Genomic DNA, 18,019 nt, shown 5'->3' on the forward strand with positions numbered 1-18,019 from the left:
TTTTTTTTTTTACAAATATTTTGACTAGTTCGGTGAATTATAATACCTCATGGTGTTTAATTGCTTATTTTATTGCCATAAATAATTACTGACTCCTTCCTTTTCCACCTATTCCTGTTCTTACCAATCCCTTCCCCTTCTTTTTTTCACTCCCTTCCATGTCTCTTTCTAGTCAAATTAGTTTTCCCCTTCCCTCCTATAAGTTTCTTATTTGATTTAATAACATTATAATTTCCATACTTTAGTATGGGAATCTATCAGCAGGTTTTTTCTACCTCTTGTGAGAGCAGCCTGATGTAGGCAAAGAGCCCCTGCATCCACCGATGTATCACTTAGAACTGCTGTAGCCAGTAATCTGACAAAGTCTTTTGATATAACAATGCAGCAGAGCTGATAAAGCTAACCCCATCCACAGCAGGCTCTGTATATACATTGTCTATAGACAGTGCGCTGCTTATCAGAGTAGGAGGCGGAGTCTGATGAGAGACCGCACACCAGCTAGTCACAGCAATGATAATGACCAGGTGATAAAACCTTCAGTGTAAGTAAGCAGCACACAGCTTGATGTGACATGTTGAATTGTGTGTTTTAACCCCTACCTCATACTGTCCTCAGATTACATAGTAAAACCTACTGACAGATTTCCTTTCCTTTAAATCTGTTAATACCAATAAAAATTACTTGAAGAAAAAAAAACTCCATGTGAACATAGCAGAAGACTGCCCTGAAAGGAAAAAAAAAGACTGTTTTAGTTTTGTAATCACTTTCTTATTTTATATTAAATTCTTGGATTATTACTAACTCTGACACAGGAAAAGTACAAAATTGTGAATGTATGGATAAATTATCTTTTAGCAAATTATTAGAAATTTAAATCAAAACATTCCTCATTCCTGTATAAATTATACACTTAGACTGCACTGAATTTACGGTATTTCCTATATCGGGAGTAAAAAAAGAGGTTTTGTCTTTTCACAGTTTCTTGAAAGGGCAATTAAGGAAGATACTGGGATAAAGTAATTAATATTGGAGTCTAAGGGTCCCGTTACATTAAGCGATGCACCAGCGATCCCGACAACGATATGGATCACTGGTGCATCGCTAAGTGGCCGCTAGTGAGCTGCCACACAGGCAGATCTCACCAGCGACATCGCAGGGGTCGGGGGTCACTACTTACCTGTGAGACGCGGCGATCCTGACGTCCTCCCGCCCGCATCCATGCGTCGCTCGTCGGTGCCACAGGAAGCGCCCGACGAGAAATGGTCCAGGCCGTTCTTGCGCGATCAGCGATAACCAGCGGGGGAGCCGGTCGGAGGTATCACATGTAGCGATATCGCTAGCAATATCGCTGCTGCGTCACAAAACCAGTGACGTTACAGCGATATTGCTAGCAATATCGCTATGTGTGACGGGCCCTTTATTCTGGCGACACAGCTCTCCAGGTTGCTTAAAGAGGTTGGACCTCGTTTGGAGGTTATCCTAGAGCCAGAGGCTAAGGGTGAAGCTTCTCAATCCCTGGAGGGCTGAATGCTGAGACACCTAAGTGCAGCATTCGGCTGATGTTCAGTACTCCTATTAACCCCTGGAGCTTTTTTCAGATTTGCGTTTTGGTTTTTCACTCCCTTCCTTCTCAGAGCTATAACTTTTTTTATTTTTCCATCAATATGGCCATGCGAGGGCTTATTTTTTTGCGGGACGAGTTGTACTTTTGAACAACACCATAGGTTTTACCATGTCGTGTACTAGAAAATGGGAAAAAATTCCAAGTGTGGTGAAATTGCAAAAAAGTGCAATCCCACACTTGTTTTTTTTGTTTGGCTTTTTATGCTACGTTCACTAAATGCTAAAACTGACCTCCCATTTGTCGAGACCCATAGCGTCTCCATTTTTCGTGATCTTGGGTTGGATGAAGGCTTATTGTTTGCGGGTCGAGCTGACGTTTTTAATGATACCATTTTAGTGCTATTGGGGGGCACATGTCAGCTGTTCAAAACAGCTGACATGTCCTGGGAAAGATGTGGGCTCACCGCCAGAGCCCACATCAAAGGGAGGGATACCGACATCAGCGTAATTATATGTCCGATGTCGGTAAGGGGTTAAGAATGAATGAAGCCGAGGTACGCATGAAAAAGCATCTCTTCATTTAGATGAGGCGCTTCTGAGCCCCTGTTCTTGGAATCAATGGAGGGTCCCCCAGCGATCAGGCAGTTATCTTCTAGCCAATGGATAAGGGACAACTTCCAAACTTGGGCAGTTTGTGATGAGTTTTTTTGATGCAATTTTCCAATTTAAAATATGGCCATTCTGCGATTTCTGAAAATCATGGCAAAAAAGCACAGCAAATGCATTGTGTGAACACGGCCTTAAACTCACCAAATATAACACTAAGGCCAGGCTCACAAAGCGTTTAGGCAGCATTAACGTGATGTAACGCATCTGTTAACACTGCCATTACCGAGCGCATTGCTAACGCATTTCATAATCTGCATGCGTTAGCGATGTGCCGTCATTCTGTGACAGACCCTCGGACGCGGTCTGCAGCGTTCAAGGGTCCGTCACTGCTAGTGCAGATGGAGCATCTGTGCTGCGCTAACGCGATCAGAATATTAGAGTAGCGTTAGCGCAGTCCGTTCAACGCATGCGTTGAACGAACCGCATTAACGGTATGTGAACCTGGCCTAAGACACAATTTCTGATTGTCATGTAAAGTGAATAAAAATACCTTACATTGAATTCACATTTTCATCTACTTGGTGCATCCCTAAACGGTCAGAGTCTGCAGGACATGTAAACTACACAGCACCAAGAAATCACAACAGTTTTTATTGTTTTTTGGGAAAAAGTTTACTGCAATGCCTCGCCATGACAGAAAAGATCTAATCATAGTACAGCAAAGTCTGTAACCAAAATGCAAGAAAAAAATGAGAATATATGGTGTAAAAAATGATAGTGTAGACCACAACTAACTGCAGTCTGTATCTAAATATGCTGTGATAATGTACTATGGTCTCTGCTACTTGGTATCCACAATGAAGGTGATTAAAGTGCTTTGGATGTATGTAAACCTTTATGGGATCCGCTACAAAGCATGATATTGCATTGAAAAAATGCTTTATAACTTAAAAAATGCTTGAAAAACATTGACATCTGCATATGCGCACACATGTGTAATTTAAAGGCAAGTTTAAAAAGTGGGATACAAATAACTTTAATCATTTGTCACTAGACTAAAGACAACAGGTTTAATGTTGGCACACAAATTCAAACAGAATGTCAAAATGTATTGTACAGGATCAGACCAACTACCTGCCGCTAACAATGGGCTACTTTACAGCGGAAGGGGCTCATCATTACAAAAAAGTTTAAAAAGTGTCTGTCCAGGCAAAGGTGATAAAAAGTCATAGGGAAATAGTCTGTTGTCCTGCATGGAACAGCTGGTCGTACAAAACAGCAGCAAGGACTGGTATCAAATTGCTGCTGGAAAACAGTTGGCATTCTTGAGCTGGGAATGTTCTGACTTCAGTACAAATGGGATTCCTTATGTCTCAAAAGTCTGGAGGGACTGGCACAGTCTGTGGCACTTCGAATCACTTCCATCCACCTGCAATGGAAAAATAAAAATTTACCATGCAGTAATAGCAAATCATCAGCAACCCAGAACAAAATTTCGGAACTAAACAAAGCAAAGTGTCCAAGTTTTGGAGATAATGCTGTTTACATAAAACGTAAACTAGGCTAAATCAGTACCAAAATCTTTCCTGCAGTCAGTGTCAATTAGAAGAGTCCACAGCAGGGAGAAATAACTAGTACTGGTCCTGCATTTTCCACTACGAGTACTTGTTCTGCTAGTTATATAAAATGCAGAGTTGGTGCATTATAATACCGATAAATTTTAAACAAGTTTTTGGAGGCTTATATAGCAATGAAATTTACCCAATAAGATGTAATATTCTATGGATGGGCAATATAAAACCAATACATTTTGCGGAAGTTTTTTGAGGGTTATATATACCAAGGAAAATGTGCTCCAAACCACAGAAAAGTCTATGGGTGATCAATATAGTAACTATAAAATTTTGAACAAGTTTTTAGAGGGTTACAAACCAACGAAATGTACTTAAGAAAACATTATACTGTATGGCAGAGAAATGGAACCAAACAAAATGTTTAAACGTTTTTTTTTAGTGTTATACATCACTAAAATGTACCCCATAACACTGAATATTGTATGGGTATGAAATGTTAAGAAACATGAAAAATTTTCAAACGCTTTTTTTCTACTGTTATTTGCTATAAAAATGTGACAGAATGAACATAATACTGTATGGATGAGTAATCTAATCCAGAATTATTTTTCTACGCTTTTTGTAAGTTTTACATACCACCGTAACAATAACAGTGTTAAACTAAAAAACCTGCTTAGACAAGATGCTAGCAGCAGGGCTGCATAACACCTCCAAGGCATAGAGGGACAGCTCATGCAGGTGTCTGGCTTTGAGACCCAATAGTTGAAAGTTGCAGCGGAATTAGGGAGTACGCTGGTTTAGTTGGCCAGGTATGGTGTAACCATCTTTAAAAACTTTTCTCTCCTTGTCACCAGCCAAGTCATCAGGCCCTGGGCTGGTGTCATGAAATTGGCTCACGCATTTGAAAGTGTACCCTTGCCTCTGCTGTGTCTCTTACTGGCCTCTCCTCCTTGGTTGGGCAAGAAAGCTTGCCCCCCTGCTGCTAGCATTGTCTTATGGAAATTTTTTCAACATATTATCCACAATGACCTGGTATAGCACCATTTTAGAAGACCTCTCCACCTCAGGATGAAGTGATGCAAAGTTATCCTTGTAGCATGGGTCTAGCAAGGTGAACAACCAGTAATCTTTTTTGCCAAGATGAATGTAACACAAGGGTCACGGGAAAAGGCAGCGGCACATAATGTCAGCCATATTTGCGAAGCTCCACCATTGTGATGACTCTCCATCTACTCCTCCTCCCTCTCTTCCTCCTCATTTCCATCCACGTAGGAGAAACGGGATGAAGGTTGTGTGGCTACAAGCCACTGTTGCTTCACCCACGAGCTCCTGTTCCTCTTCATCCTCCTCAGCATCCACCTCCTCATTGTTATCCAATCCGTGCTGAGCAGATGAGATGAAGCTGGGCTGGCTACAATCTCTCTATGTTACGTCTTTCTCCATCCCCATCTGGTCCGCATGCAATGCTTCATGTTTAATTGTGAACAGCAACTATTTAAGTAGGCACAGAAGAGGGATAGTTGCGCTGACAATGACATCATCAACACTCACTATCTTTGTGTAGTCCTCAAAGTCTTGGAGAACCAAACAAATGTCAGACATCCAGACAGAGTACCATGAGATAGCTGCCGCCCTGAGTCGGCGGAAAGCCTCTGTTGCCTACCAGCCTAAATGGCAACATTTCCATGGCAAGCAGCCTGGAAATGTGCCCGTTTAGCATTTGGGCCGGTGGGTGAGTGGCTGAGAACTTTCATTTTCATTCCAAGGCCTGGGGTAGAGACAGCTGTACACTGGGATGGGACAAGGATTTGGAAGTGCCAGATGATGGTTAGTCAGAAAGTGCAAGGATAGGTGCAGGGCAGGAGACATTTGGATTTGGGAGCACAGAATTTGCTGGATTTCTTTTGGGGGCGAGGAGCCATTTTGCTTTTTCAGCGCCTTTGTGCTACCAGTAACGTGGAAGTCCCCTATATTTCTGTTAACAGATGACAGACCTGAGTGGGGACTTGCTTTTTATGTGAATTGATTTGAAGCTTTTGTTGGGAACACTTTACATAACATTTTGGATCACATTTATTCGGCGCGCTACACTGAGCACTTACTTTGAGGTTTCCTTCTAAATCTCCAAGTGACACAATTTAGATGAAACCCCCGAAGGATCCACTCACTATAATGAGGCAGCAGAGTTATTCTGAACTCCCATCTGGCTACTGTTCAGCGTTGTCCTTCTTTTGAGAAGTGCACAAAACTGGCCGACTGTGTTTATATGCACGCCTAAAAAGACATACACCGGTGGAACACAGGCCAGATGGTGTCCACAGTGCCTCCGTCTGCCTCATTATAGGGAATCTTCCATCTGGGGTTCCGTTTGAATCATGTATTTCATAGATTTACACGGAAACCCCAATGTAAGTGGTCAGCACAGAGTGCAGGATAAATGTGCGCTGAGCCTTACTGTGATCATTGGGAGGCAGAATGAAAAAATCAACAGCAGGTGAAGAATTGGCTTTATTTTTGACGCCATTCCTCATGCGCTATAAGTGATTAAACAACTTTATTCTTCGGGTCAATGTGTTTACAACGATACCAGATTTATATAGGGTTTTTAAGTTTGGCTGCTGTCACACATTAAAAAGCGCTTTTTATTGCAAAAACTAGTACATAGTCATATTTTGAAAGCTGTAATTTTTCTATATTTCGGCCAACAGTCATGTGAGTTTTTTTTTTTTTGCGGGATGAGTTAACATTTTTAGTGGTATAATTTTTGGGAAAATGACATTTTTTGGACAACTTTCTATTCCAATTTTTGGGAGATAGAATGAACAAAAACCAGCAATTTAGGATTTTTTTTATGCTGAGCTGAGTGTGGTGAAATGCATAAAGGCAGCTTTATTCTTCGGATCAGTACGATTACAGCGATACCACATTTATATCTTTATGTTTTGGTGCTTTTACACAATAAAAACTATTTTATAGAAAAAAAATTTTTGTATCTCTTTATTCTGATAGCTATGCATTTTTTATTTTTCCGCTGATGGAGCTGTATCGCGACTTGTTTTTTTTTGTGGGACAAGATGATGTTTTCAGCGATATCATTTTTATTTAAATTAGTCTTTTTGATTATTATTCCAATTTTTGTTCAGCGGTAAGACGAAAAAGCATTTTTTTGCCTCACTTTTTATTTACCATATTTTCCAGATTATAAGATGCACTCTTTTCCCTCCAAATTTGTGAGGAAAATGGGGGTGCATCTTACATTCTGTAGTGAATTTACCAGGGGCCGGCAATGATGGATGCAGGGTCACCGCTTCAGGAGGCCGGTAACGGTGGCAGCAGGAGCATCTCCCAAGATCTCAATTCATGCACCTGCCACCTCCGGTAGCCATTTTCCTGAAACCCAAAGCAGGGTTATTGTAGGAAAAATTGACTACGCTCACCGGTGCCAATACCTGTGATCCTAGGCAACGCAGCATTACTGGCTCCTGCCGCCACCGGCCTCCTAAGCCAGCGACCCTGCCTCCTCTGAATCCACTCCATTGCAGCCACCCCCCATGCTACTGATAAAAGACAATATGAGGCAACACCATTTTGTTTAAAACATATATCGATCGCAGCATTTAAGAGGATACACTGTTGGGAGTGGTGTGGGCACAGCTTCCGGCAGGGAGACGGGTGTCAGCTGTGATACCAACAGAACACTCGGCGGCAATTGCGCGCTCACAGCTGCTGTGTGCGCAAAAAAGCAATGACGTACCAAGGACGTCATAAGTCGGGAAGTACTTCCCAACCATGATGTACTGGGTATGTCTAAGGTCGGGAAGGGATTAGGAAAATAAAAACTGATGGGAGGGCGTCTTTAAGCATGGTCTAAAAAATACCTTAACACTCAGCTGGGTTTATTTAATTGGAGAAAACATGGTAATAGGTTCTACTTACAAGCAAGATGCTCAAAAGTTACTATTTTAGGGTAAAGTAGAGCTCTACATTCTGGGACATTCTTCTATATTCATTAGTTAACCCTAGAATAAGCCATCAATATAAGATTGGTGGGTGTCTATATTGGCTATATAACCACAACAAGTGGTCTCTCAGAAGCTAAAAGGCTGAAAGATCATAAAACCAGAGATTAATTGCTCATAAAGTTTGTCTTTAGTCATGCGTCCATTTTTGTTGTAGGTGAGCCTTCAGTTTTTAAACAGCACATAGGCACCTTATATTCTATGGCTCATTTTACAGGTCCTACACTGGTCCAAATTGCAATGTGAAGTCACCAATTCTAATGCATGGGCCTCCTTTTAAAACAGAGCAAATGAATGACATCCATGTTACATGCGTGCTGTCCTTTTGAAAAGTGAGCCCATTTTTGTCTGGCTGCGTGCATGTTTGAAAACTGGACGTGTGAATAAGGCCTGATGAAGGTGACAATTACATGTAAAATGGTTTCTATCTTCAATCAGCACTCTGGGCATTAATGTGCAGTTTTTCCTCATTTTTTCATGCAGCAAATTACAAACAGTGGTCTAAGACCTGAAATAAAAGGGTTTGCCTATTTTTCCCCAAGGAACGTTGGTGGGTTGTGTCTGGTACTGCAGTTTAGCTTCATTCACGTGAATGCTGAGGAGTTGCAATACCAGACATAAAACATACAGTCTGCTGGTGGACATCACGCTTGGTTTGGGGATTTTTCCACTCATGTTAGAAAGTAACATATTTGCATTTTTGATGTCACAATTTCCTGTAAAAGGAAAGGTTGTATTTTTAAGTGGAGTGTGACAGACTTCATATACTGCGAACCACTGTAGAAAATGCGGCTTCTGTACCAATAAAACACTACGCTAATTCAGCTGTGAAACACACAGTCCTTTACAGTTACCTTTCAAAGGTGTATTCATTTTCGGCCCTGAAGTAGTAGACATGAGACTTGAAGTGCAGCTTAAAGACGTAATCCTTGTGAATATTCTCTGATTCAGAGGGAATGGTGAGAGAGTAACCCAGCAAAGGAAGACTGGCTAATGGGTGGCTGTCCTGAAAACAAGAACATACACAATATATATGAGCATCTCCTTAACATCACAGTACTAATGATTTTCCTTTCATTTCTGGGACTTTATAATTGGTAATCTCTCCTTAGGATAGCGCAACAACTATCAGACTCCTGGTACTGTGATGCACTGTAAAGCCAGAACTAGGAGTGGGTGATAAATACAGAAGTGGTGCAAGGGCTTCTACTCTACTTCTCTTATTGTTTCACTCCTGATTTTGACTTAGGCCGGTTTCACATTTGCGTTAAAGGCCGCAGCGTCGGCCTGCGCATGGCCGCCGTTAAGCCCCGCCTCCGCCGGTAGCTCCGCCTCCGGGCGCATGACGCTGCATGCGCCCCCTATCTTTATCGCTGAGGACGCAGGCCGTGCGCAGTATGCGTTTTGGCGGCGCCTGCGTCCTTTTGACGGCGCGCCGACCAGCGCCAAACGTAACCTGTTGCAATTTGGTTGCGCTCGGCGCACCGTCAAAAGGACGCAGGTGCCGCCAAATGCATACTGCGCACGGCCTGCGTCCTCAGTGATAAAGATAGGGGAGGCATGACGCACGCGGCGTCATGCGTCCGGAGGCGGAGCTACCGGCGGAGGCGCGGCAGGGGGCGGGGCTTAGCGGCGGCCGTGCGCAGGCCGACGCTGCGGCCTTTAACGCAAATGTGAAATCGGCCTTACACATACTGATGTGGCCTAACTGGCAGCTCCGTCCACCGTGGCGTGGAAGGGGAAAGCTGCAGGTAGTATTGTGTGCCAGTTTCAGTGTGCTGGACCCTTTCCGTCAGTTTCTCTTGGGGGTACATATCCAACACTTACAGTTGTGGCCAAAAGTATTGATACCCCTGCAATTCTGTCAGATAATACTCAGTTTCTTCCTGAAAATGATTGCAAACACAAATTCTTTGGTATTATTATCTTCATTTAATTTGTCTTAAATGAAAAAACACAAAAGAGAATGAAGCAAAAACACCAAGGTTACTTACTGGTAGCCGTTTTTTCCGGAGCCCATGACGGCACACATGAGAGAGGGGATCCGCCCAGTCAGGACAGGAACCCTACTGAAGATAAAAGGGGCGGTACCTCTCCCTCGCTTCAGTTGGTTTACAGAGCATGAGAGGCTCCCCGGGTTAGTACACATGGTAAAACTATCACCACATTATATCTAACTTAAAAAAAAAAAGCACCCACACTATAGTGCACACCAAAGGAGTGATAAGGGGGGGAATATACAGGTGCCGTCATGGGCTCCGGAAAAACCGGCTACCGGTAAGTAACCTTGGTGTTTTCCCGTCTCCCATGACGGCACACATGAGAGACTTTTGTAGAATAAGACACCTTAGGGAGGGACCACCGCTTGAAGCACCCTTCTACCAAAGGTTAGGTCAGAAGAGGAAGATAGAGCAAGTTGGTAGTGCTTAAAAAAGGTTGAAGGTGAGGACCAAGTAGCGGCTTTACAAATCTGCTCAATCGATACCTCAGCCTTCTCTGCCCAGGAGGTAGCCACGGCTCTGGTGGAATGAGCCTTGATGCCTTCTGGAATCGGAGCGCCACTTGCGGAGTAGGATAACATAATGGCCTCCCTGATCCATCAGGCAATGGTACTCTTAGCTACCCCGTGCCCTTTTCTACTACCCTGAAAGGCTACAAAAAGGGACTGATCTTTCCTCCACTGACTAGTTACTGACATATATTGTACTATGGCTCTTCTTACATCTAATGTATGGAACTTTTGCTCCCCAGGGTTTCTAGGATTGTTACAGAAAGATGGCAAGGAGATCTCCTGAGTCCTATGAAACTTTTGGACTACCTTGGGGAGCTAGGCCGGGTCTGGTCTTAGAACCACTCGGTCATCCAAGATCTGTGTATATGGAGGACATATAGATAGAGCTTGTAGGTCGCTCACTCTTCGGGCTGATGTTAAGGCTATCAGTAAGACAGTTTTAAGTGTAAGTAGCTTTGGTGACAGCTCTAGTAGTGGTTCAAAGGGCTCTTTGGTTAAGGCCTCTAAGACTAGGTTGAGGTCCCAGGGTGGTATCTTTGGGATAATGACCGGCCTTGACCTGCCACAGGACTTTATGAATCGGGACACCCACCTATTGGCTGCTAAGTTGCAGTTATATAGGGCCCCCAAAGCGGAGACTTGGACTTTGAGTGTGTTAGTGGCTAACCCCAGTTGCAGCCCCGACTGTAAGAATTCTAGGATAGGTCCCACTGGCGCTACATCCCCCAAGGGTTCCCCCAGGAAGTCTAGAAACTTTTTCCACATTCTACCGTAGATTTGGGATGTTATAGGTTTCCTACTTTTCAACAGGGTGGAGACTAACCCTGGACAGAATCCCTGGCGACTCAGTAGCGCCCTCTCAAATTCCAGGCTGCTAGATGGAAGCCTTTCACCTGAGTGGACCACTGGTCCCTGGGAAAGCAGGTCTGGAATCTCCGGTAATATCCATGGATCTGTCACCGACATGAGTCTCAGAAGGGAGAACCAAGGCCTCCTCGGCCAAAATGGAGCTATAAGAATTATTCTCGCTCGATCCTCCCTGACCACTACTGGGATCATTGTTATCGGGGGAAATGCATAGGCCAGGATGAACTTCCAGGGTATTTGTAGGGCATCTACTGCGAAGGGGTTTTCCCTTGGATTTAGTGAGCAGAACTTCCTGACCTTCCGGTTGTGTACAGTAGCGAACAGGTCTATTTCTGGTTTGCCCCAGGCCTGAACTATTTGTTGGAAGACTTGGGTGTTTAGGGACCATTCCCCTTGTCTTAGGTGCCTGCGACTCAGGAAGTCTGCCTGTACATTTTCTACCTCCTTTATGTGCAGTGCTGTGATGGATAACAGATGTTGTTCTGCTAGCTGGAAGAGTAGATCCGATATTTGCATGAGGCCCCGAGATCTCGTTCCCCCCTGGTGATTGATGTAGGCTACTACTGCCTGATTGTCAGTCATGACTCGGGTGTGGCGGCCCCGAAGTAAAGGAAGGAAATGTTTCACGGCTTTTTCCACTACCCATAGTTCTTTTACATTTGAACCGTGATCCTTTTCTAGCGAGGACCAGGTCCCCTGTATTGAGTGGGATCTCAGGTGTGCTCCCCATCCTGTGGCACTCGTGTCTGTTGCAATGATGTCCTCGACTGGTTTTTGCCACGGGACACCAGCTGTTAGATTCTTTTCTACAGTCCAACAGAGCAGGGAATCTCTTACAGCCACTGAGAGACATAGTTTGCCTTCTAAATGTCCTTTTTAATTATTTCTGTGCTGACAGAACTTCCCACTGTAGTTGCCTTAAGTGGTACTGCGCCCATGCTACTGCGGGTATGCATGATGTCAACGAGCCTAAAAGGGACATTGCGTTCCTCAGTGTCATATTTGGTCTTTGTATTGCTGTGCGAGCTAGGCCTCTTATCTTGGTCACTTTGCTCTCTGGTAGGAGGCAGCGTTGTTGCTCGGAGTCCAATATCAACCCTAGGAAGGATTGCTCTTTTACTGGGGTTATCCTTGACTTGAGGATGTTTACTATCCATCCTAGTCCTACTATCACTTCCTTCACTTGATGTGCGCAGTGGGACTCCGACCTCCCAATTACAAGAAAGTCGTCTAGGTATGGGACGATCACTATGTCTCTGGAACGAAGAGAAGACATTACTTCGGACATCACTTTGGTGAAAACTCTGGGGGCTGTAGACAGGCCAAACGTAAGGGCTGCGTATTGGTAGTGTTTCACCTGCCCCTGGACATAGAGCGCTACTCTCAAATATTTTTGATACTCCCGATGAATTGGGATGTGATAGTAGGCATCTTTTAAGTCTATCACTGCCATGAGGCAATGCTGGAACAGGATCTTTGTGGCCGTATTGATTTACTCCATTTTGAAGGAGCAATTGTCTACCCACTGATTGAGTCTCCTCAGGTTGTCAATGGTTCTCCAAGAGCCGTCTGATTTTTGTATTAAGAAGAGGGGGGAGTAGAACCCCCTTCCTTCTTCTTGCACTGGGACTTCCTGTAGGACTTGTTTTTTCACTAGTCCCAAGACTTCCATCTCCAGGGCCAGCTGTTGCTTTTGGGCTTTCCTTCTGGGTGTCATTATGAAGGTATGCCTGGGCGGATGGATGAATTTTATTTTTAAACCGTCCTTTATTATGTTTGGGACCCATGTACTGGGGGAGATATTTGCCCAGGCGGAAAGGAAGTGAGAAAGCCTTCCCCCTACCTCCGGCCCGATGTCATTGAGGAGATTTTTTGGAGGAAGTGGAGGGCCCTTTAAACATAAACATATAGCCCGATCCTCTTCTTTCTTTAAAGTCCCAGCTTTTTCTATCTCCCGGGGGACGACCCCTGTTAAATCTCCTCCGAAAGGGCTGCTTTTTAGGTTCTCCCGGAAATCGGGGAAAGCTTTTCTTCCTATCCCCCGCATGTTCCAAAATCTCTTCTAGTTTTTTTCCAAAGAGGAATTGGCCATCGCATGGAATGGAACATAACCTATGTTTTGATGGTAAACCTACGGGATACCCTTTAAGCCACAGGGCTCGTCTTGCTGCATTTGACAGGCTTGCTGCTCTAGCTGTCAATCTTGCTGAATCTGCAGAGGAATCCGCTAGGAAAGCCGTTGCTCCGTGTACCAGTGTCAGATTAGACAAAATTTCATCCCTAGGAACTCTATCCCTGATCTGGTCTTCTATTTGTTGTAGCCAGACCATGAGGGCACGAGCGGTACAGGTACCAGCTATCGCTGGCTTTAATCCACCTGCCGAAGCTTCCCAGATATGTTTTAGGAAGCCATCTGCTTTTTTATCAAGCGGGTCTTTCAACATGCCCGAGTCCTCTAATGGTAGAGATACCTTTTTTGAGGATTTGGCTACGGCCCCATCAATTTTTGGGACTTTTTCCCAGGTCTCTGAATCCTTTTGTTCAAAAGGGTACCTTCTTTTTGATGTAGAAGGCAAGCCCCCTGAGCTCTCAGGTTTTTTCCATTCCCTGTCAATTAGGGCCTTTATTTTATCATTTACAGGGAAGGTGCGTTTTTTCCTTTCCTCCATTCCTCCAAACATCATATCCTCCAATGATTTAGGAGTCTATTCCTCCTTAAGGCCCATTGTAGCCCTAATAGCTTTGACCAGCTTTTCCACATCCTCTGTTGGGAAACATGGACGGCCGCCTATATCGCTGTCCGAGGAGGATTCTGAGGACTGAGTAGAGGAGGTGGAGGGGGACAAGGATCTTTCCCGCTCCTTCTGCCCTGGCGAGGCCTCTGAATCAGAATCCCTTCTATGACCTCTTTTATCCTTCTTTTTAAGGGCTGCCTTTAGGGAACCTTTCACCTCATGCTGTATTAACGCCTTAAGGCTGGTTACCAAATCAGGGGTTTCCTCCTGTATAGTTTTATTTATACAGTCAGCGCAGAGGTCTTTCTGCCACTGATCTGCCAGCGGGTGTTTGCATAGGGCGCATTCTCCATTTTTGGTCTTGCTGCTGGCCTTCCTTGACCCCTAGTGATCAAACAGAGAAAAAAGGAACCCCGTTACCATAAGGGTGACATTCACGTAGCTCACTCACCACCGCTGTCAATCAGGGGTACCGATCTCGGAGGCTCCTCAGATGCACTCGTGACGTTTCTTCTGGACGTCTCAGTCATGCCGGTTGCGTTTACGACTGCCGCTCCCACCACTCGAGCGGCTGCTCCTGGTATGCTGGCGGCCTGGCCTGGCATCTGGCGAGAGCTCTTGCTGCTGCTGACGCTGCTGCTCATCTTGCCCCATTTCCATCATGAAGCCTTGGGCATGAGTGTGCGTCTTCTGTGGTCATCCCCCTTATGTAAGGGAGATCCACTGCACTCTCCGCCTCCTCCGGTTACCCCCACAGCCCCTCCCCCCCCCGCCAGGCCGCCGGGATCTTATCTTGCCGGCCGGCGTTTTTCCCCATGGGCGCAGCCATCTTGGATCCAGGCGCTGCCTCCCGACGTCACGCAGGCATGCCCCTTCCCAGCGTGCCCTGCGTGTGATGTCAGAGGGGCGCGACCCGGAAGCGGCCGCTCCTGACGTTGCTTTCTCCTCCAGGATGCGGCAGAGGGGGAGAGGGCGGCGCGGCAGCCACGGCAGAGCCCCAGGACCCCAGGCCGTACTTCTGCGCCCGCTCGGACGCTGAGCCCCCGGGGGACCCGCGGACGGCGCTTCCCTCTCCCGACGCCCAGGACCCTGCCTGTTCTTCCACGCTGGCACGAGAGAGGGGCAGGTACGTGATCTTCAGTACACAGGTCCCTGTCAGGACAGGAAACCCAACTGAAGCGAGGGAGAGGTACCGCCCCTTTTATCTTCAGTAGGGTTCCTGTCCTGACTGGGCGGATCCCCTCTCTCATGTGTGCCGTCATGGGAGACTGGAAAAGCAAAACATTGATCATTTCACACAAAACTCCAAAAATGGGCCAGACAAAAGTATTGGCACCCTCAGCCTAATACTTGGTTGCACAACCTTTAGCCAAAATAACTGCGACCAACCGCTTCCCGTAACCATCAATGAGTTTCTTACAATGCTCTGCTGGAATTTTAGACCATTCTTCTTTGGCAAACTGCTCCAGGTCCCTGATATTTGAAGGGTGCCTTCTCCAAACTGCCATTTTTAGATCTCTCCACGTGTTCTATGGGATTCAGGTCTGGACTCATTGCTGGCCACCTTAGAAGTCTCCAGTGCTTTCTCTCAAACCATTTTCTAGTGCTTTTTGAAGTGTGTTTTGGGTCATTGTCCTGCTGGAAGACCCATGACCTCTGAGGGAGACCCAGCTTTCTCACAGTGGGCCCTACATTATGCTGCAAAATTTGTTGGTAGTCTTCAGACTTCATAATGCCATGCACACGGTCAAGCAGTCCAGTGCCAGAGGCAGCAAAGCAACCCCAAAACATCAGGGAACCTCCGCCATGTTTGACTGTAGGGACCGTGTTCTTTTCTTCTCCTGTAAACTCTATGTTGATGCCTTTGCCCAAAAAACTCTACTTTTGTCTCATCTGACCAGAGAACATTCTTCCAAAACGTTTTAGGCTTTTTCAGGTAAGTTTTGGCAAACTCCAGCCTGGCTTTTTTATGTCTCGGGGTAAGTGGGGTCTTCCTGGGTCTCCTACCATACAGTCCCTTTTCATTCAGACGCCGACGGATAGTACGGGTTGACACTGTTGTACCCTCAGACTGCAGGGCAGCTTGAACTTGTTTGGATGTTAGTTGAGGTTCTTTATCCAACATCCGCACAATCTTGCGTTGAAATCTCTTGTCAATTTTTCTTTTCCGTCCACATCTAGGGAGGTTAGCCACAGTGCCATGGGCTTTAAACTTCTTGATGACACTGCGCACGGTAGACACAGGAACATTCAGGTCTTTGGAGATGGACTTGTAGCCTTGAGATTGCTCATGCTTCCTCACAATTTGGTTTCTCAAGTCCTCAGACAGTTCTTTGGTCTTCTTTCTTTTCTCCATGCTCAATGTGGTACACACAAGGACACAGGACATAGGTTGAGTCAACTTTAATCCATGTCAACTGGCTGCAAGTGTGATTTAGTTATTGCCAACACCTGTTAGGTGCCACAGGTAAGTTACAGGTGCTGTTAATTACACAAATTAGAGAAGCATCACATGATTTTTCGAACAGTGCCAATACTTTTGTCCACCCTCTTTTTTATGTTTGGTGTGGAATTATATCCAGTTTGGCTTTAGGACAATTCTTTTTGTGTTTTTTCATTTAAGACAAATTAAATGAAGAAAATAATACCAAAGAATTTGTGTTTGCAATCATTTTCAGGAAGAAACTGAGTATTGTCTGACAGAATTGCAAGGGTGTCAATACTTTTGGCCACAACTGTAAGTGATCTAATACTAGAATACTGCCATAGCTGTGAAGCAAACAATCACAATTTTTTTGTCATTTAAAGGGGATTTCATAGCATATCACTACAAATGACAGGAGCTGTGATGCAGTTCCTTGTCCTGCAGCCTTTCAATTCTTGAGATCATGGAGCTACCTGACATCAATCCCCTACCAAGCTATATGCCAGCACTTTAGCACTTTCTAGGGTAGGGAAATCCCTATAACTAAAGCACTGTCTCAGAAATAGAATTAAAAAAAATGAACAAGCACAAAACTGTGGACCCAAAAAGACACAATGTTAAAAGGTGGACATCAATTTAAGAGCAAACAAGGAAAATTACAAACAAGGAAGAAAAATTACTAAAGCTCTTGATTCTGCAAGACCGGCAGATTGCCCTCACGGATTGACAGGTCAGTGTCCATGTAGCACAGCAAATGCCCTGACAATCAGCCAGAGGAGGCTATTGCTAGTTCAGGAATACAGTGGAGGCTAAGGAGCTGTAAGTGCATCCTCACATCCCACTGCACTTCCAACATACCTTCTCACTGCTGGAACAGCACTTTGGGGTCATAAATGATGAACTGGCTTATATATGAAATAGCTGCACAATCATTCATGGTGTAATGGCTGGGGTAAAAGATTCTGACAGGTTGCCTTTATGCAAAATCTGACACAAGGTTTTTGCTACCTTATGTGAGAACAGAGTCTCTGGGTCCCAAACGGACACCCGGCTTAAGAGGGACTATAAGTAAACTGCACAGCTCAGTAGAAAAGAGGCCACACCCTGTTTGTACTGAATACAAAAATACTGAAGAAAAACAAAAAAACTGGAGTAGAATTGAATAACATGCATGATGTGAAAGCATGTTCACACTGGCCATAAAAGTAAGCAAAACCAAAGGAAAAAAAAACAATGTGTGCATATACCCTAATGAAAATAAATAAGTAAAAAAGCAAGTGCAAAATCTGACACCAGGTTTTTGCTACCTCATGTGAGAACAGCATAATATAGAGACACAAACTCTGATTCAAGCAATGTGTCACTTTTTGTCTGGTTAGTGTAATTTTTATAAAATCATTGTTCTATTAGCAGGAGAATATCATGGCAGGCCTAGTTGGCCTGCTGCCAGATAGTCCATCCCCGCCGCACCCCTGATTGGCAGCTTTATGCCTATGCACAGTGTAAACAGAAACCTTCCAATCAGTTATGTGAATTAGCATTCAGAGAAGGGATTTTATCAAAACTACGCAGTAAGTGATACATCACTGAAATCAGGGTCTATGCCCCTACTTCATGCTGCTCTTAGGTGGGGTAGTATAAGCCTGGTAACAGATTCCATTTAAAGGTTGCAGATATAAGATTCATTTGCAGGTTAATTGTGTTAGGAAAGTGCT

At 44.7% G+C, this 18,019-nt stretch overlaps 1 protein-coding gene across 4 annotated transcripts in view; it reads right to left on the minus strand.

The window, feature by feature from the left end:
- Positions 1-2,806: 2,806 nt before the first annotated feature.
- The window catches only part of FARP1 (FERM, ARH/RhoGEF and pleckstrin domain protein 1), a 322,334-nt gene continuing 307,121 nt past the window's right edge, over positions 2,807-18,019 (minus strand). For all 4 annotated transcript variants that reach the window (XM_073569548.1, XM_073569547.1, XM_073569546.1 and 1 more), the window contains exons 26-27: positions 8,620-8,771; positions 2,807-3,601 (exon numbers count right to left, since the gene is read on the minus strand). In XM_073569548.1, coding sequence (XP_073425649.1) covers positions 3,520-3,601; positions 8,620-8,771 — 234 coding nt within the window. In that variant the 3' untranslated portion in view covers positions 2,807-3,519. The remainder of the gene's footprint in view (positions 3,602-8,619; positions 8,772-18,019) is intronic.

The sequence above is a fragment of the Dendrobates tinctorius genome, unplaced genomic scaffold, assembly GCF_039654945.1.
Source record: "Dendrobates tinctorius isolate UK_male_01 unplaced genomic scaffold, ASM3965494v1 ptg000026l, whole genome shotgun sequence".
Lineage (NCBI taxonomy): Eukaryota > Metazoa > Chordata > Amphibia > Anura > Dendrobatidae > Dendrobates > Dendrobates tinctorius.